This window comes from Mytilus galloprovincialis, chromosome 13 (genome assembly GCF_965363235.1).
Source record: "Mytilus galloprovincialis chromosome 13, xbMytGall1.hap1.1, whole genome shotgun sequence".
In the NCBI taxonomy this organism is placed as follows: domain Eukaryota; kingdom Metazoa; phylum Mollusca; class Bivalvia; order Mytilida; family Mytilidae; genus Mytilus; species Mytilus galloprovincialis.
Window position 1 is genome coordinate 14,580,189 of NC_134850.1, and position 22,623 is coordinate 14,602,811.

Sequence of the window (22,623 nt, forward strand, 5' to 3'; positions counted from 1 at the left end):
GCTTTTCAGATAGAAACCGTGGTAAACCATGATCTGGAAAAGCTGAACGAATGGTTCAAAAAATGGTTAATGTCTTTTAATCCAGATAAAACAGAAATTATGTTATTTTCTAATGTTGAAACCCCAAAAATGAACTTTATATTCAATGATAAAAACATACCTTTTACAAATATTCATAAACATTTAGGGTTACATTTAGCAATGATGCTAAATGGAATGCTCACGTTGATAATATTATCTTAAGCACGTCTTAACATATAAATATGCTAAGGAAATTGAAATATAAATTGAGCAGGAAAAATTTAGAAAAATTCTATTTAGTTTTTATAAGACCTTTATTTGAGTATGCAAGTGAGGTTTGGGATAATATTGGGGTAGGTTATGTCAAAAAACTGGAGCAGTTGCAGCTCCAAGCTGCTAGGATAGTTACGAGGTTACCTATACTCACAAGCTCAAGAGTAATTTATGAAGAACTTGGATGGGAAACATTAGCTGAAAGAAGAGAGAGAAGAAAAATTCAAATGTTTTATATTCAAAATAATAATGTTCCTGAATATTTGTCAAATCGAATTCCCCAAAAAATACAAAGTATGACGGTCTATCCTCTACGCAATGGAAATGACATCATCATTCCATTCTGCAGACTAGCAGTAACTAATGATTCTTTTATTCCATCAACCATACGTCTTTGGAATAATCTTGATTTATTGTAAAATAGTTCATGTCAGAAACTTGTCTCAGTATTTGAAGAAAACTGTTTATAAAGTGTTTCAGATCAGTTCTGCTGGAAGTTCCTAACAGATTTTCTTTAGAGAAGTAAGAATTAATCCATTCTCAGTTTTATTTATCACCAGCTTAAATACTGAGGGAAAGATTCTTTGGACCGAAAAAGCTATTATTAGTCCTTTTTAAAATCTCTGCCTGAAATCATTAAAAACCCATTTAATTCAAACCTTTTATTCTTAATAAATATATCTGAGTGTTAAAAAGAAGTCTGTTCAACCAATAATATCAATACCGAACTTTCCATTTTCTCGATAAACAGATTATATTATACTTATAAATTGTAATCAACAATATGAATTTAAATGTATAAAAGGAGTATGTGATACGATAATACTATGAATGCCTATATTAAAAAAGACAATCCAGCAAGATCCAAATGACACAGGTACTTAAGTAATCAAATTAAGGTTCACAACAGTACTTTTTTCAGTTCTGTGTTGTCATCAGTACTTTTTCAGTACTGAGACATATACTGTTATGACTAGATGTACATGTAGTACCTTGATTACGTCACAAACTATAATTTTACAGTTCTAGCTTTCATCTCTTTACCTGCAGGTGAATTACAGGTACAGCGCATTACAATATAACAGCCATTCGTCTGTGAAACTGATTGTTATCAAACTTGGTATGTAAATAGTCATATAAAAAGTTAAAATATAGAAACGAACGACCGATAGCCCGCGGACGGTGGTTTTTAAATCTCTATAAAATTTTAAGTTTGTTTTACTTTAGACACCATGTATCTGTCTTTTCTGAAAAGAAATAGAACATCTAAATTCACCAAATTTTAAAAATTTATTTTAAAATAATAATTTGAATAATAATTCGGAATTATCTTAATAACTTTGTGAAAATCGACTAACATTTTTGATTGGATTTACGTATTACAGTATTACAAAAAGACATTAAAATTAGAGATTCGGTTGAGAAGATAAAAGGAAATACTCAAAATTATAGCACAAAAAGACGAACTCGTTACTCGGTGAATCATTGCAAAATGATATAACATAAACGAAGGAAGGTTTCTATTTGACAAAGGGATATGTATTTGGACCTTATAATTGTATCTTTTCTGACTTCTGTCTCGGGTCTTCCCTTCGGAAGAGATTGGAGTAACCTCGGAATAAAATCTACAGGTTGGTGTTTATTTATTTATTTAATAATTTTAATTCAATTTATTAATTTATCTATTTTAATTTTGTTCATTAATTTACAAATTAAAAAATATCCAATAGCGACATTTGCAGTGACAAAATGCCTTTATATATTATAATTGGTTGGGGAAAAAACTTTACGAAAAAGGAAAAATGATCTCAGCTTCCCAATACTGAACTTTCCATTTCTATATAAAGCGTGCCAACATGCCAGCAGTCACGCCTGTATATATACATGTAGGGCGTATCTCCCAGCTGATACGATATTCCGGGACTTGCATTTACTTTCATGCTTTTATTGACAGAGGGTTATGTTGAAATAATCCCTTCAAAAACTTACGGACACCATCCCGATTTGGTTGACCGTTATGAAAACTCTGTTACAGCTACACAGATGACGACATTATATGTTCCAATTGACGCCCACAATCATGTCCTCTTTTCTTCCAATGAGACGTACCAAAATAAGTCTTATTGACGCTTTACTTACATGAGCAACACGTGGATAAGGAGGTGCATACTGAAGCTCTCATCCCCGGTCTTTGTTTAGTTATTGCTGCTCATACTTTCTATTTTGTGAATTTTTTTTTATACTATAACCACATTTGTTTGTCGTTTGGTCGTGTATCGGTTTTTGCAATGACATTTTATTATCGATTAATTAGTTTGAATGTCGCTCTTGTATATGTCCTATAGATTAAAATAAAGAGGTTGAATATTTTGAATGCATTTATGTTGGTTATGGATGCGTGTTTAACATCTTGTATCCAATTTACATGCATATTCAGAACAAGAATACGATTGTGTTATGAATTTTAAGATACCTGATTTAAAGTTGAAGACTTGCCGTCGAATTTAAACATGCTAGCTAACTCAACACGTAACAGTCGACATGGAAATTAATTGATTGACAAACATTGCTTGTATCTTGACGTCCAATGATAAATATTTCCAAACATGTAAAGAGTCTATTAAGGACGATCGTTCCAATCCAATTAGAATATATCATTTCTACTCCACGGCAAGCTGACTATAATCTATACTTTCCCTATTTCGCTAAGCGGATAAGTTGTACATATCCCTCAAGCATTGTTGAGTCTTAAATTTAACCTGGTCCCGGACCTATCAAACCATCCCCAGCACTCAAGGCAAATATGCAAGAAACTTGTATGAAGCAAAGGTCAATGAAACAACAACCAATTTCATCATGTTTTTGGTTCATTTTTGTAATGATGATTATAAATTATAATATTATAATAAACATGCATATATAATTGTCTAATTCAAAATACAATCAGGGGTTTTCGGCTTCACTTTTAACAGTGATACATCTTAATATTATAATTTGAAGATTAATATAAAGTCACCTTGGTATACTACTTTAGGCGTACTTCTTGAACGAGTTAATTAAATTTAATCCACATATTTGCATTGGTTTGTTTAATTTTCATAAAATTTTGAATTTACTTTAATCTGTTGACAAACATATAAGGATTGCTAGAAATTTGAACCACAGAATTTAAAGGATATAGGAGTTTGACAAACATTAATGTTGATCATTGCATTGAGAAGCTTGTATTCTTTGTAATAGTATAGTACGGGATTAAAACATTCAGCAGATTTTTTAAGAGTTTCGATGTCCCCTAGGGATCATATGTCTTTTTCTCCTACATATATAGTATTCAGAACTAATGTGCAAAACAGTATACCTATATATGTTCCTGGCAAAACCAAGTAAATTTAAATTTACAATTATAATATACATTTCATGAATAAGACATTCCATGACCAGTCATCTATGATCAATAAATAAATATGAATATCTATTTATAATTTCAATTTGTTTTTGTATAAACATTTCACTTTAAATATGGATGATACATCTTTTAGTAAAAAAATGTATTTTTTAATCGAAATTGTGAAATTATCAGTCGGTTAAAGTGCTCTTAAGAACTCATGTTCCTTGTTACTATGTACATGTTCATATGCAACCGGACTTTAAATAAAGTTACTTAACTTTTACTTAACTTTAAAATGAACGACAAATAAATGTAGGCCGACAACGCAGCATGAGAAAAAAGAACATTTTGCTTTTCATCGTCACCGCAACAAGGTACTTGCTCTTACTTGCAAAATTAGTACCCTTAAAGGAACGTTCTATATCATATCAATTATTATGTCAATATTATGTCTTTCTTCAAAAGCTTAATAGATTTATGACTTGCAATAAAATTTATTTTACTGATTTTTCACAGGATAACCCACTGAACCGACCCATGTACTAATGCACAAGTCTAAATAGAACATTTATATGGCAAATTCATAATGCTAATAAGTTTCAGATAAAAATCTTAAAGGATAGAAAACCACAAATTGTGTCATTAATATCCGGCTGGGATCGGTACTGTAAAGTTCCGCGGACTAGAGGGTACTATCACCAACCCATTCGTGGCGCCATGAAGCTTGCAATGCACACCTAGGGCACTTCTCTTTGAACATGTTACATTCATTAATTTGTACTTGTTTAAATAAATATACTCTATACGTATACGTTTTTCGCAGGACTTCGTGTGACGATTATATGAGTGTCTGGAAAAGGTTTAGGGGCCAGCAGAAGGACGCCTCCGGGTGCGGGAATTTCTCGCTGCATTGAAGACCTGTTGGTGACCTTCTGCTGTTGTCAGTTCTATGGTCGGTCGGGTTGTTGTCTCTTTGACACAATCCCCATTTCCATTCTCAATTTTATTACAGAATAGGGAATGATTGGAAAAAGTGCAGAAAAAATACAAATTAAAGAAGAGAGAGAAAAAAGACAAAAAAAAGAATAAAGAATCATTGGGTGCTGAAATATAAAGATGATAGAAAATAATCTGCAAAAAATAAATAACAGAGAAAAAAGCATGAAAATATAAGATTACAAAAATGGAGCACCCTTTCCATTCCAGATCCTCTGATATCCCACATCCTTGTATACCTGCCTATTTGCAGTTTTTTTTAGACATTGTTTAAGCTCGATAAATATGGTTTTAAACAAAGTTTGATTAAAATAGAATTGATAAAAGTGGGTTTAACAACGTAATCAAAGTCTGTCAATAATCATTGCAGTTTAACATAAGGATTCTGAAGGAAGGGTTTTTATCTCTGTTTATTCTTCAATTTTAAGGTCACAAAATTAGTTTGTAGCAAGTTAAGATGTTAAACAGCCATCCATCAATATCATCATTATCATCCTTTTTTACCATACTTATTTTTTGTACAATTCTATTACAGAGAAAGTTTCGGTGAAACTGAAAACAAAAGACAATTTTCGTTTTAAGAGAAGTGCTAATAGTCACCCCAAACAACTGACATTCCAATACACATCAAAATCTCTTGGCGATGTGTCGATTGAATTAGAGAAAAATAATATTCAGAAAATACCACCAGTATTATTGTACGATGGGAATAATTTTAAAAATAAGACAGATATTAACATAGGGGTAAGTATCTATCTCTATAAGTCAGGGTTCTCACGAAGGATTTTTGAAGGCTAGTCGAGGGACTCTTCATTTTTAACCAAGACGAGTCCGGCAGTGAAAAGTCGAACTTTTATTGATATATGATACAATTTCAGTCTTCATTATAACATAGAACAAGGGAATGACAACAGATTTAGATTATTTTTCAACTTGTGTCCTAAACTGATGATATATGTGCTCAGTTTATACAACAATTTATAATTTTGATGCATCTTAGGACTCATCACTTTTGAAAATGATGATTCCAGACAGTTTTTTTTAAATGAGTCCTGGACTCATGGACACGCCTCATTCAGAACCCTAAAAGGTATCAATATTCTAGACTCGTTAGCCTTGATTCACAGACTCCAGATTTGGGACAGGCATGAACAAAAATGGCGGGGTAAATCCACCATCAACATGCTGTCAACATATGGGGGCATAATTAATATAACATTGGTGTGATAATCTAACATAACGACCTATTCCTCAAAGCAGTTTGAAATTCCGCCACTAATAACAAACGTGTTGGAGATATTATCATAGTACCCTCCAGCGGTATTGTCGAACTACAATTCCTTTTATAAATATGTTTTATTTAAGTGTAACTATGACTAATTTAGGACAGTGACACAGCTTATGTGTATTCACAGACCGGTTCTGTTTTAATGGTTCTAACAAATCAGTTAAAGATATAGTTTGACGTCTGTAAACTAACGCATACGTTTTTCATATATGTATTTTGCAACTTTGTTACATATCCAGATTGTTCGATAATTTAACATTTGTTTATTTATAAAGATTTGTTCATTGTTTTATATTTTATTTCATTATACTGGATCGATTGTTTTCGTGGTGACAATTATATATATGTTTGTTTCTGTTGTTATGCATACTGGGTGCTTGTAAAAGAGGTCGGTCATTTACAAACGTATCAACCGTATCGTATACGTTGACGTATCCGCATCTGCAGATATATCAAAAAATGTTATGTGATCCCGAGCTTATAATTTAATAAAACCATGCTTCATATAAAAAAAACCTAATTGGAATCTCTTCGAAACAATCAAACATACACTTTCAATATTTGTGATAGTGGTGTTTTGTAAAAAAAAATAAGGGGTTATGTCAACTACTTTTACGTGTCCTTAAAAAGGAGCCATGCAATGTAGGGCAGGTGCACAAATATCGTACACAATCCTTTAATAATCTAGTTAAAAAATTTCAAGATCTTACATGAATAATTACACAAAAAAAATCAAATGTACTACTTATATACATGTAAGGAACTTTGAATAATTTGTTCATTTGCAATGTTATCATAAAAGGTAATAGAAAAGTACTGAGTATAACTCTATTTGTCAATTAACAATTTGGTTCTATGTGAGCACAAGTTCATACACAAACAAACGATTTTACAGTATTCACTCCTATCAGGCCTGTAAAATGTTCCAAATATCCGGAATATCTTCAAAAGTCGGGTTACATGTTCCACAAAAACTTGATATTTCCAAATTGTTTTGTAAATTTCTGCATTAGAATTCAATCAGTCGCCCATTTGCATTAGTGAAAGTATATAAAATTAAAGCTTGGGATCACATAATGTTTTTTGGTATATCTGCAGATACGGATACGTTAACGTATATAATACGGTTGATACGTCTTTAAATGACCGACCTCTTTTAAAACTGACTGAAACACGTTCTAATAGAGCATTTGCATTAATCAAGTATTTGCTGGCGTATCCGTATCGACGTATCGTATAACACGTATATGAGGAAAGTATAAAATAAATCAAGTTGGTCCCGATGAAGATATTTTATAATCATTATGCATAAAATACAAAAGTAAGAAGAATCAATCATATATAAAAAGTCACATACATATAATACTTATAAACTCAATATGGAATTAAATAAACAAATTGCTTCTTCGTGCCGCAAGAGCTGCACACAAACAAACAACCCTACTTAAAGTATCCCTATGATGTCTGTACAAAGTTCCAACAACTTTAAAAAGTTTGAGTAACCGAATAACATGCTCTACATATACACGATACTTTCTCACAACACGGTTAAAATGTCTTAAACTTCGTCTACGGGCAAATGGACGTCGATTGATTTGAACTGAAGTAAATCGTGTAATCAGGGGATGTCTCGATGGATATATGTAGTCGCCAAGTAAAAAACAGTGTAGCGGAATAGGGAGCTTTCCATTTTCGGAAATCTCCGACATCAGAGCAAACGATTGAGCATCGTTGGTATGTCCTAATAATCCTGACTCTACATGTCGTATTCGCAATTCATTGCCAATAACAACTTGCGTATGTATACTATGAACGCGACGATGACCACTGTAATACATCTGTTGTATTTCGTTGTTCGGGCGATATATTTCGTGCGAGGTTCCATTTATACAACCTACAACCTACAACCTCGGGAATATTTCTCCATCTGCCCCGCATACCAAAACCATTCCTCGTTGCTTGGCCAAGTAATAGTATGGCATAAATGGGCCGCAAGTAATTGCCAGCTTGCGTGAACAAAGAAAGTTGGTTCATCAATGGGTATGATTTCAGCTACATAAATGTCATCAACAACTGATAGGCGCTGAAAAGTTTCGGAAGATTTCAAGGATTTGCATAGTGAAGTCCATACCGTCATCATTTCTAGAAGAAGAACGAAGAAGGAACCAAAATATTACAAATACCATTCTACGTTGATTCTAAAACAATAAGGAAAATGTAAATAAACATTATAAAGTAGTCTATAAAACACACACATAGCTTTTATGTTCTTAATCTCTCTGATCAAAATATATTTTTATTCGCAGTTGTTAAAACAAATGGGGCATTAAATTGAGCGTTTTGATACTTTTTTTCTGAATCGAGTACACCCATCATTCTTAAATATGACATATGAGGCTCTGAATGTTAACTGTGTCTGATTGTTTGAGTTGATCAATTCATATTGAAGAAGTTATAAAAATCCAAGTTTATAATGAAAATTTTTTTTTTTACTAGCGATATATACTCCCATTTTTTTTTCGTATGAAAAGATCCTTGATTGATGGTAGTGTTTGACAAAAGTTAGAAACTGTCCTCGTCCACCCAGTTTACACGTATCCGCGTACGTATCAGACGAGTTTAAACGAGTGCACCTTACAGACGTAGACAACTTGGAAAATGTCGAATAAAGATATGCGTATGTATTTTATGTATTAACTGTACTTTATTTACGATTTTTATGTATTATATGTATTATACTTAACAATATAAAAGTTAAACGTACTTACCATAATTGGTGCTAAATACAGTTTCAAGTTAAGAAAAGGTGTGCCGGACTTGATTGATACTCTCAGTCCAATTCAGTTGTCGAGGTGGACAACCCCAACCCCTTTTCCGGCAACTTGTATTTCATTTTTATTTTTATTTTGTAAAACACGATAAAAAAAAACATCTACTGTCTCTAGCGTCTCTCATTATCGAGGAATTAAAAATGACTCCACAAATTCATCATATTATTTAAAAGGGAGCGAGTTTCATTTTTCTAAAAACCCTGATCTTCGAAATAGCATACAGGGGGCGGAAGCATGATTGCTATTTAAGGTGCGCGCCCATGGAAAATATACATGTTGGATAAAACAAATTAGAAAGATAATTAAACGAGAAAAAAACTAAAAAAATAATGATTAAATGCTTTCTGATAGGGAAAGCAGGGGCGCAAAATATGAAGAATTTGGTAAAAGTATACTTAATTCCGAAAAAAATGTGTAGAATATACAAATGATGTTCTAGAATAGCCACTTTTTTTTTTTTAAAGATAAAGCGTACAAAAATGAAGCCCTACATACTCCAATCAATACCCTTGTGTCGAAATAACTTTAAATAGCTGGAATTTAGAGTTAACACGTACAGGAACAGATTAAAATATTAACTGGGATAGTAAAGCAAAACACATAACTTGTGTAGCAATCAGTGGTGGATTCAGATTTTTTTTTTACATGGGAGGTAGGTACTAGGGATAGTCTCGCTTAATTTTACGATATTATAAGCAGTTTGAAAATGGGGCCCGGACCATAAAATTCCATGAGAATTTTAAATAAATCGTAGATAAGGGGGACAGGGCCCTTTGTGTCCCCTCTTAACTCGCCTCTGGCAATAAACACACTTTTATTCACACAAAATGTTCCTGTAAATTTTTGTAAGCAAGGTGTGCTCGATTTGATCCTTTCATATTTGTATATGAAAAAGATATACTTATCACACACGGCTATTAAATACGAAGCTTGTATGTTCCAGGTCTAATAAAAACAATAAATATTTAGTGTTTTAACTATATATCAACAACATTTGGTTCATATTTTACATATGTTTAGTTTTAATTGAGGTCGGGACTTAAACATTATTTTATACAAATCTGCCTGATACGTATACGTCGATCCGTGCACGTATCCATAAACGTGAATAATGCAAATACTCTAATTAGACAACAACGTTAATGCAATTGCGAAAACGAAAACGCATACATATTTTTAGCAAAGTTAAAGTTTTAGTGCATTGTCCTGGCTTTTGATAACATTCCACTGAGTGCAAAAGAGGCTACACTCTTTGATTGTAATTTATCTAGAAATGCCGAGCATTTTATTAATAAAAGAGATATTGTGTACATAACAGATAACGGTTATTTGAGATACGCATCAATCCTAAAGAGATGCAAGTGCAGAAGTACGCTCCTTTGTATTGCGAATATTTCAAATGAAATATTTCAGACAAAAAATGACTTGACAGTTTATATCAAAGTTCACATACTTTAACCTGTTGCTTACGGTCTTTTGTAGTTATTGATTTTTAAGTACATATGTCACTTTGTGGCAATTAGTTTAGTCATAAAGATGTGAATTTCAATGCTTGACTTATACATTTACAAGGTTAATGATACATGTTACGACGTACATAAACCTATATAGAATTGTGACTCATTCAATGTATGTCTCGCTTTAACGTCACGATCAAATATATACTTTATATATATATATATATAAATAGTGAACAAAAACCAATAAGACATTCAGCAAGAACGATAATCACTGACTCGGAACAGGCACATGCTAAAGGTCACTGACTCGGAACGGGCACATGCTAAAGGTTGCAAGGTTTGCTGTTGTTTGATCCTCAACCTAACTCAGGACAGTTCAACATATGTCTCGCTATATATAATGTGACGTACAAATATACACTCTTCATATTAGCCTTTGCCTTTACCTATATATTAATGTTTCTCTATTATGTCTCGAAATTTTGGTTGACACCAAATAACTCTTTAAATCACCCTGAGTCTAGACAAGTCACGAAAAATAAAAGATAACCACAGATGTATTACCATGCTATACCAAATTAATCACGGAACTAAACTAAGATGAATGTTTCAGGACTCTATTTCTTTCCGTATCCACTATACCCTAGTTACAGTCAGTTTTATGTTTTATCAATGATTTGAATTTAAATTGCAGGATTTTACGTTGTACTACAATACAGAAAACAAAGCCTCAGCACTAGTCAAGTTTTATAGTGACGACTTATCACGTTATCATATTGTAAGTATTTCTAGTCCAGTTTTATAGTGACGACTTATCACGTTATCATATTGTAAGTATTTCTAGTCCAGTTTTATAGTGACGACTTATCACGTTATCATATTGTAAGTATTTCTAGTCCAGTTTTATAGTGACGATTTATCACGTTATCATGTTGTAAGTATTTCTAATCAAGTTTTATAGTGACGACTTATCACGTTATCGTGTTGTAAGTATTTCTAGTCCAGTTTTATAGTGACGACTTATCACGTTATCATGTTGTAAGTATTTCTAGTCCAGTTTTATAATGACGACTTATCACGTTTTCATATTGTAAGTATTTCTAATTAAGTTTTATAGTGACGACTTATCACGTTATCATGTTGTAAGTATTTCTAATCAAGTTTTATAGTGACGACTTATCACGTTATCATGTTGTAAGTATTTCTAGTCCAGTTTTATAGTGACGACTTATCACGTTATCATGTTGTAAGTATTTCTAGTCCAGTTTTATAGTGACGACTTATCACGTTATCCTGTTGTAAGTATTTCTACTCAAGTTTTATAGTGACGACTTATCACGTTATCATGTTGTAAGTATTTCTAGTCCAGTTTTATAGTGACGACTTATCACGTTATCATGTTGTAAGTATTTCTCGGCCAGTTTTATAGTGACGACTTATCACGTTATCATGTTGTAAGTATTTCTAATCAAGTTTTATGGTGACGACTTATCATGTTGTAAGTATTTCTAGTCCAGTTTTATAGTGACGACTTATCACGTTATCATGTTGTAAGTATTTCTAATCAAGTTATATAGTGACGACTTATCACGTTATCCTGTTGTAAGTATTTCTAATCAAGTTTTATAGTGACGACTTATCACATTATCATGTTGTAAGTATTTCTATTCCAGTTTTATAGTGACGACTTATCACGTTATCATGTTGTAAGTATTTCTAGTCAAGTTTTATAGTGACGACTTATCACGTTATCATGTTGTAAGTATTTCTAGTCCAGTTTTATAGTGACGACTTATCACGTTATCATGTTGTAAGTATTTCTCGGCCAGTTTTATAGTGACGACTTATCACGTTATCATGTTGTAAGTATTTCTAATCTAGTTGTATGGTGACGACTTATCATGTTGTAAGTATTTCTAGTCCAGTTTTATAGTGACGACTTATCACGTTATCATGTTGTAAGTATTTCTCGGCCAGTTTTATAGTGACGACTTATCACGTTATCATATTGTAAGTATTTCTAGTCCAGTTTTATAGTGACGACTTATCACGTTATCATGTTGTAAGTATTTCTAGTCAAGTTTTATAGTGACGACTTATCACGTTATCATGTTGTAAGTATTTCTAATCAAGTTTTATAGTGACGACTTATCACGTTATCATGTTGTAAGTATTTCTATTCCAGTTTTATAGTGACGACTTATCACGTTATCATGTTGTAAGTATTTCTATTCCAGTTTTATAGTGACGGCTTATCACGTTATCATGTTGTAAGTATTTCTAGTCAAGTTTTATAGTGACGACTTATCACGTTATCATGTTGTAATTATTTCTAGTCCAGTTTTATAGTGACGACTTATCACGTTATCATGTTGTAAGTATTTCTAGTCCAGTTTTATAGTGACGACTTATCACGTTATCATATTGTAAGTATTTCTAATCAAGTTTTATAGTGACGACTTATCACGTTATCATATTGTAAGTATTTCTAATCAAGTTTTATAGTGACGACTTATCACGTAATCATATTGTAAGTATTTCTAATCAAGTTTTATAGTGACTACTTATCACGTTATCATGTTGTAAGTATATTTCTAGTCAAGTTTTATAGTGACGACTTATCACATTATCATATTGTAAGTATTTCTAGTCCAGTTTTATAGTGACGACTTATCACGTTATCATATTGTAAGTATTTCTAGTCCAGTTTTATAGTGACGACTTATCACGTTATCATATTGTAAGTATTTCTATTCCAGTTTTATAGTGACGACTTATCACGTCATCATGTTGTAAGTATTTCTATTCCAGTTTTATAGTGACGACTTATCACGTTATCATGTTGTAAGTATTTCTATTCCAGTTTTATAGTGACGACTTATCACGTTATCATATTTTAGAACATACTCGACCTTCTCGTCCAATGAAAAGTCAGTTTTTCCAACGTAGTCGGTATAGTTTCGGTTTGTGCCCTTTGAACTTAAAGACGCTTAACTATGGCAACAGAATACGCATGCTCCAAAATCCTTTCTGTGATTGGACAAAATGCTGTCATGGTGGATGATTTGGTTGTGTTTGAAAAAACGTCTCGTTAATTATATCGTGATGGAAAGCAAGTGAAAAACTATAAATATTTGAACTAGATCTTACAATGATTTATATTTTTATTAAAATAATTGTTTCTCCAATAGCTCTTTGCATCCGTGACAGCTGTTTATGACAATTATATAACTTTTAATGTAAACTTTGTTGTACGAACGTACATGACTTTTAGAACGCACCTACGCATGTGAGATTTCCGCGGGGTTTTGGTGAATGTAAACAGAAAGATACGAGGACCGAGAATACTGAACACAAACAGAGAAAACGTTATTTACATGGTATCTTTGTGCTTATGAAGGTTATCGAAATGATAGTTTTAAACATATACTCAATTTTAAATACGTCGGATATCTTTTTTAAAGATAGTTCTTGTTTACCCTCTAATTTTCATAGTGCATGGTTTTCCATGCACTATGAAATGCTATACATGAATGACTTTTTTCATTGTCAGTTAATTATGAAAGTGAACTCTTAATAACTGCACTAATAAAGTGTACAATCCCCTGAGGCATTTTCCCTGGGAAAAGAGCCTACCGATTAAACATGAAAGAGCAAAGATTAAAACAAGACATTTTGAATTTTAGAAATTTTTATACATTTTCTAATGGTACACATATTAAAAACAATGGGGGTCAGGATGTAGGTAAAATAATATTTATTTATTATATACCTGGCATTTGAGGGTTTTTTTTTCTTTCAAGAAAACAATGCCAGACTGCTGATACATAAAGCAAAGGATTTTTTTTAAAGAGAAACACAATACATATAAAATTATCAATAAAAAGTAAGCATTTAATGTTGAATGGTCTGAATTTAAATGGGTATACAGAGAGTTTTATATTTATAAACAAAAAAATCAAATTTCAAAAAGGGGATTTATATAACATTGTGTTGTTTTTTAAAATAAAAAAAAATCTCAAGATATATAAATATTAAATTTTACCTGAAGCAGAAGAAAAACAATTTATCTATTCGGTCCTCACAAACTATGTCAGTGCTGTTTCATTCCATCAATTGAAATGATGATTACCTATGTTTTACATTTGTTTCATTACAAAAAGTGAACTCTTATAAGCTTTGAATATTACAATGGGAAAGGCTAATTTTGTAAGGTCACTCGAAAGTGTGAATATGTTCTAAATTGGGCTTAAATCTTCATAAAACATGACCAAGTATTGTCTAACCTATAAGTAAGTATTTCTAGTCCAGTTTTATAGTGACGACTTATCACGTTATCATGTTGTAAGTATTTCTAGTCCAGTTTTATAATGACGACTTATCACGTTTTCATATTGTAAGTATTTCTAATTAAGTTTTATAGTGACGACTTATCACGTTATCATGTTGTAAGTATTTCTAATCAAGTTTTATAGTGACGACTTATCACGTTATCATGTTGTAAGTATTTCTAGTCCAGTTTTATAGTGACGACTTATCACGTTATCATGTTGTAAGTATTTCTAGTCCAGTTTTATAGTGACGACTTATCACGTTATCCTGTTGTAAGTATTTCTACTCAAGTTTTATAGTGACGACTTATCACGTTATCATGTTGTAAGTATTTCTAGTCCAGTTTTATAGTGACGACTTATCACGTTATCATGTTGTAAGTATTTCTCGGCCAGTTTTATAGTGACGACTTATCACGTTATCATGTTGTAAGTATTTCTAATCAAGTTTTATGGTGACGACTTATCATGTTGTAAGTATTTCTAGTCCAGTTTTATAGTGACGACTTATCACGTTATCATGTTGTAAGTATTTCTAATCAAGTTTTATAGTGACGACTTATCACGTTATCCTGTTGTAAGTATTTCTAATCAAGTTTTATAGTGACGACTTATCACATTATCATGTTGTAAGTATTTCTATTCCAGTTTTATAGTGACGACTTATCACGTTATCATGTTGTAAGTATTTCTAGTCAAGTTTTATAGTGACGACTTATCACGTTATCATGTTGTAAGTATTTCTAGTCCAGTTTTATAGTGACGACTTATCACGTTATCATGTTGTAAGTATTTCTCGGCCAGTTTTATGGTGACGACTTATCACGTTATCATGTTGTAAGTATTTCTAATCTAGTTGTATGGTGACGACTTATCATGTTGTAAGTATTTCTAGTCCAGTTTTATAGTGACGACTTATCACGTTATCATGTTGTAAGTATTTCTCGGCCAGTTTTATAGTGACGACTTATCACGTTATCATATTGTAAGTATTTCTAGTCCAGTTTTATAGTGACGACTTATCACGTTATCATGTTGTAAGTATTTCTAGTCAAGTTTTATAGTGACGACTTATCACGTTATCATGTTGTAAGTATTTCTAATCAAGTTTTATAGTGACGACTTATCACGTTATCATGTTGTAAGTATTTCTATTCCAGTTTTATAGTGACGACTTATCACGTTATCATGTTGTAAGTATTTCTATTCCAGTTTTATAGTGACGGCTTATCACGTTATCATGTTGTAAGTATTTCTAGTCAAGTTTTATAGTGACGACTTATCACGTTATCATGTTGTAATTATTTCTAGTCCAGTTTTATAGTGACGACTTATCACGTTATCATGTTGTAAGTATTTCTAGTCCAGTTTTATAGTGACGACTTATCACGTTATCATATTGTAAGTATTTCTAATCAAGTTTTATAGTGACGACTTATCACGTTATCATATTGTAAGTATTTCTAATCAAGTTTTATAGTGACGACTTATCACGTAATCATATTGTAAGTATTTCTAATCAAGTTTTATAGTGACTACTTATCACGTTATCATGTTGTAAGTATATTTCTAGTCAAGTTTTATAGTGACGACTTATCACATTATCATATTGTAAGTATTTCTAGTCCAGTTTTATAGTGACGACTTATCACGTTATCATATTGTAAGTATTTCTAGTCCAGTTTTATAGTGACGACTTATCACGTTATCATATTGTAAGTATTTCTATTCCAGTTTTATAGTGACGACTTATCACGTCATCATGTTGTAAGTATTTCTATTCCAGTTTTATAGTGACGACTTATCACGTTATCATGTTGTAAGTATTTCTATTCCAGTTTTATAGTGACGACTTATCACGTTATCATATTTTAGAACATACTCGACCTTCTCGTCCAATGAAAAGTCAGTTTTTCCAACGTAGTCGGTATAGTTTCGGTTTGTGCCCTTTGAACTTAAAGACGCTTAACTATGGCAACAGAATACGCATGCTCCAAAATCCTTTCTGTGATTGGACAAAATGCTGTCATGGTGGATGATTTGGTTGTGTTTGAAAAAACGTCTCGTTAATTATATCGTGATGGAAAGCAAGTGAAAAACTATAAATATTTGAACTAGATCTTACAATGATTTATATTTTTATTAAAATAATTGTTTCTCCAATAGCTCTTTGCATCCGTGACAGCTGTTTATGACAATTATATAACTTTTAATGTAAACTTTGTTGTACGAACGTACATGACTTTTAGAACGCACCTACGCATGTGAGATTTCCGCGGGGTTTTGGTGAATGTAAACAGAAAGATACGAGGACCGAGAATACTGAACACAAACAGAGAAAACGTTATTTACATGGTATCTTTGTGCTTCTGAAGGTTATCGAAATGATAGTTTTAAACATATACTCAATTTTAAATACGTCGGATATCTTTTTTAAAGATAGTTCTTGTTTACCCTCTAATTTTCATAGTGCATGGTTTTCCATGCACTATGAAATGCTATACATGAATGACTTTTTTCATTGTCAGTTAATTATGAAAGTGAACTCTTAATAACTGCACTAATAAAGTGTACAATCCCCTGAGGCATTTTCCCTGGGAAAAGAGCCTACCGATTAAACATGAAAGAGCAAAGATTAAAACAAAACATTTTGAATTTTAGAAATTTTTATACATTTTCTAATGGTACACATATTAAAAACAATGGGGGTCAGGATGTAGGTAAAATAATATTTATTTATTATATACCTGGCATTTGAGGGTTTTTTTTTCTTTCAAGAAAACAATGCCAGACTGCTGATACATAAAGCAAAGGATTTTTTTTAAAGAGAAACACAATACATATAAAATTATCAATAAAAAGTAAGCATTTAATGTTGAATGGTCTGAATTTAAATGGGTATACAGAGAGTTTTATATTTATAAACAAAAAAATCAAATTTCAAAAAGGGGATTTATATAACATTGTGTTGTTTTTTAAAATAAAAAAAAATCTCAAGATATATAAATATTAAATTTTACCTGAAGCAGAAGAAAAACAATTTATCTATTCGGTCCTCACAAACTATGTCAGTGCTGTTTCATTCCATCAATTGAAATGATGATTACCTATGTTTTACATTTGTTTCATTACAAAAAGTGAACTCTTATAAGGTTTGAATATTACAATGGGAAAGGCTAATTTTGTAAGGTCACTCGAAAGTGTGAATATGTTCTAAATTGGGCTTAAATCTTCATAAAACATGACCAAGTATTGTCTAACCTATAAGTAAGTATTTCTAGTCCAGTTTTATAGTGACGACTTATCAAGTTATCATATTGTAAGTATTTCTAGTCAAGTTTTATAGTGACGACTTATCACGTTATCATGTTGTAAGTATTTCTAGTCAAGTTTTATAGTGACGACTTATCACGTTATCATGTTGTAAGTATTTCTAGTCAAGTTTTATAGTGACGACTTATCACGTTATCATGTTGTGAGTATTTCTAATCAAGTTTAATAGTGACGACTTATCACGTTATCATGTTGTAAGTATATTTCTAGTCAAGTTTTATAGTGACGACTTATCACGTTATCATGTTGTAAGTATATTTCTAATCAAGTTTTATAGTGACGACTTATCACGTTATCATGTTATAAGTATATTTCTAGTCAAGTTTTATAGTGACGACTTATCATGTTATTATGTTGTGAGTATTTCTAGTCAAGTTTTATAGTGACGACTTATCACGTTATCATTTTGTAAGTATTTCTAGTCAAGTTTTGTAGTGACGACTTATCACGTTATCATGTTGTAAGTATTTCTATTCCAGTTTTATAGTGACGACTTATCACGTTATCATGTTGTAAGTATTTCTAGTCAAGTTTTATAGTGACGACTTATCACGTTATCATGTTGTGAGTATTTCTAATCAAGTTTAATAGTGACGACTTATCACGTTATCATGTTGTAAGTATATTTCTAGTCAAGTTTTATAGTGACGACTTATCACGTTATCATGTTGTAAGTATATTTCTAGTGAAGTTTTATAGTGACGACTTATCACGTTATCATCTTGTGAACTATGTCCAGTGCACGATGTTTTGTCGATATTGTCAACATCGCAATGTCAACTTTATAGGGTCGTTATTGTGTTTACATTGTATCCTATCAATATGTTCTATACCTTTCTGTTTACATCGTTCACATCGTATACATTGGGATGTTGACAATATCGTGTCGACATCGTGTTTATATTGTATATATATAGAGTCTATAGCTTTCTGTTTACATCGTTCATATCGTATACATCGCGATGTTGACAATATTGTATCAACATTGTGTATATATAGAGTCTATACCTTTCTGTTTACATCGTTCACATCGTATACATCGCGATGTTGACAATATCGTGTCAACATCGTGTTTATATTGTATATATACATATATATATAAAGTCTATACCTTTCTGTTTACATCGTTCACATCGTATACATCGCGATGTTGACAATATTGTGTCAACATCGTGTTTATATTGTATATATATATGTAAAGTCTATACCTTTCTGTTTACATCGTTCACATCGTATACATCGCGATGTTGACAATATTGTGTCAACATCGTGTTTATATTGTATATATATATGTAAAGTCTATACCTTTCTGTTTACATCGTTCACATCGTATACATCGCGATGTTGACAATATTGTGTCAACATCGTGTTGATATTGTATATATAGAGTTTATACCTTTCTGTTTACATCGTTCACATCGTATACATCGCGATGTTGACAATATCGTGTCAACATCGTGTTTATATTGGATTTATATATATATAAAGTCTATACCTTTCTGTTTACATCGTTTGCATCGAATACATCGCGATGTTGACAATATCGTGTCAACATCGTGTTTATATTATATTTATATATATAAAGTCTATACCATTCTGCTTACATCGTTCACATCGTATACATCGCGATGTTGACAATATTGTGTCAACATCGTGTTTATATTGTATATATAGTGTCTACACCTTTCTGTTTACATCGTTCACATCGTATACATCATAATGTTAACAATATAGTGTCAACATCTTGTTGTTGTTGTTTATACATTTTTTTTCGTTCTTTTTTTTTTAAATAAGTTAACATGGTTAAGCAGTTAGTTATATAGTTAAAAAAAAATACCATTTTTCATGTCAGCGTCTTTTATTGTTAACTATGCCATATAAACTTTGCTCAATGTTAAAGGCCATACGGTTATCTATAGATGTGCCAGTTAGTATGTATGTACTGGAAATTTTACTTATTTGCAATCATACCACTTCTTTTTTATATATATACCTTTCTGTTTAAATTGTTCACATAACAATGCTAACAATATTGTGTCAAAATCGTGTTTATATTTTATATTGAGTCTATGGTACGTATATAAACGTTAAACTAACTGCATTTGTTTGCACTTGTCCTTAGTCAGGAATCTGTCGTTCAGTAGTTGTCGTTTGTTGAATTGTTCATACGTGTTTCTGGTTTCATGTTTTTTACATTAGACCTTTATTTTTCCTGTTCAAATAGTTTTACACTAGTGTTTTTTGTGCCTATCATAGCTTGCTACTCGATAAAAACCAAAACTCCGTATTAATGACAAACCTATAGGGGTTTATTTATAAAAGATGTAACTTAAATAAAAAGTTGTCTCATTTGAACTTATACCGCATCTTCTTATATGTATACATCGCTATATTAACGATGTCAACGATGTAAGCAATATATAAGAGTTCAAACAATGTCAACGATGTTCACACGACATCGTGTTAACCTTGTAAACATCACGATGTTAACGATGTCAACGATGTAAACAATATATATAAGTTCAAACAATGTCAACAATGTTGACAAGACATCGTGTTTACATTGTATACATCGCAATGTTAACGATGTCAACGATGTAAACAATATATAAGGGATCAAACAATGTAAACGATGTTGACACGACATCTTGTTAACATTGTTAACATCGCGATGTTAACGATGTCAACGATGTAAACAATATATAAGAGTTCAAACAATGTCAACGATGTTGACACGACATCGTGTTTACATTGTATACATCGCAATGTTAACGATGTCAACGATGTAAACAATATATAAGGGTTCAAACAATGTAAACGATGTTGACACAACATCGTTTTAACATTGTATACATCGCGATGTCAACGATGTATACATTATATAAGGGTTCAAACAATGTAAACAATGTTGACACTTTATCGTGTTAACATTGTAGATATTGCGATGTCGACAATATTGAATAAACATCCTTCACTGGACATGCATGTTGTAAGTATTTCTAGGCCAGTTTTATAGTGACGAATTATCACGTTATCATGTTGTAAGTATTTCTAGTCAAGTTTTATAGTGATGACTTATCACGTTATCATATTGTAAGTATTTCTATTCCAGTTTTATAGTGACGAATTATCACGTTATCATGTTGTAAGTATTTCTATTCAAGTTTTATAGTGACGACTTATCACGTTATCATGTTGTAAGTATTTCTATTCAAGTTTTATAGTGACGACTTATCACGTTATCATATTGTAAATATTTCTATTCCAGTTTTATAGTGACGAATTATCACGTTATCATGTTGTAAGTATTTCTAGTCAAGTTTTATAGTGACGACTTATCACGTTATCATGTTGTAAGTATTTCTATTCCAGTTTTATAGTGACGACTTATCACGTTATCATGTTGTAAGTATTTCTAGTCAAGTTTTATAGTGACGACTTATCACGTTATCATATTGTAAGTATTTCTAGTCAAGTTTTATAGTGACGACTTATCACGTTATCATGTTGTAAGTATTTCTAGTCAAGTTTTATAGTGACGACTTATCACGTTATCATATTGTAAGTATTTCTATTCCAGTTTTATAGTGACGAATTATCACGTTATCATGTTGTAAGTATTTCTATTCAAGTTTTATAGTGACGACTTATCACGTTATCATGTTGTAAGTATTTGTAGTCAAGTTTTATGGTGACGACTTATCACGTTATCATGTTGTAAGTATTTCTAGTCAAGTTTTATAGTGACGACTTATCACGTTATCATGTTGTAAGTATTTCTAGTCAAGTTTTATAGTGACGACTTATCACGTTATCATATTGTAAGTATTTCTATTCCAGTTTTATAGTGACGAATTATCACCTTATCATGTTGTAAGTATTTCTATTCAAGTTTTATAGTGACGACTTATCACGTTATCATGTTGTAAGTATTTCTATTCAAGTTTTATAGTGACGACTTATCACGTTATCATATTGTAAGTATTTCTATTCCAGTTTTATAGTGACGAATTATCACGTTATCATGTTGTAAGTATTTCTAGTCAAGTTTTATAGTGACGACTTATCACGTTATCATGTTGTAAGTATTTCTATTCCAGTTTTATAGTGACGACTTATCACGTTATCATGTTGTAAGTATTTCTAGTCAAGTTTTATAGTGACGACTTATCACGTTATCATATTGTAAGTATTTCTATTCCAGTTTTATAGTGACGAATTATCACGTTATCATGTTGTAAGTATTTCTATTCAAGTTTTATAGTGACGACTTATCACGTTATCATGTTGTAAGTATTTCTATTCAAGTTTTATAGTGACGACTTATCACGTTATCATATTGTAAGTATTTCTATTCCAGTTTTATAGTGACGACTTATCACGTTATCATGTTGTAAGAATTTCTAGTCAAGTTTTATAGTGACGACTTATCACGTTATCATGTTGTAAGTATATTTCTAGTCAAGTTTTATAGTGACGACTTATCACGTTATCATGTTGTAAGTATTTCTAGGCCAGTTTTATAGTGACGACTTATCACGTTCTCATGTTGTAAGTATTTGTAGTCAAGTTTTATAGTGACGAATTATCACGTTATCATGTTGTAAGTATTTGTAGTCAAGTTTTATAGTGACGACTTATCACGTTATCATGTTGTAAGTATTTCTAGTCAAGTTTTATAGTGACGACTTATCACGTTATC

General features: G+C 31.5%; 1 protein-coding gene across 2 annotated transcripts in view; it reads left to right on the top strand.

Annotated features, from left to right (window-relative positions):
- Window positions 1-1,458: 1,458 nt before the first annotated feature.
- Window positions 1,459-22,623, top strand: part of LOC143057891 (A disintegrin and metalloproteinase with thrombospondin motifs like) — a 38,196-nt gene continuing 17,031 nt past the window's right edge. Inside the window, exons 1-3 of one of the 2 annotated variants that reach the window (XM_076231351.1) lie at window positions 1,459-1,925; window positions 5,214-5,422; window positions 10,952-11,035. In XM_076231351.1, the coding sequence (XP_076087466.1) occupies window positions 1,832-1,925; window positions 5,214-5,422; window positions 10,952-11,035 (387 nt within the window). In that variant the 5' untranslated portion in view covers window positions 1,459-1,831. The remainder of the gene's footprint in view (window positions 1,926-5,213; window positions 5,423-10,951; window positions 11,036-22,623) is intronic. The other variant, XM_076231350.1, reaches the window with a different exon arrangement.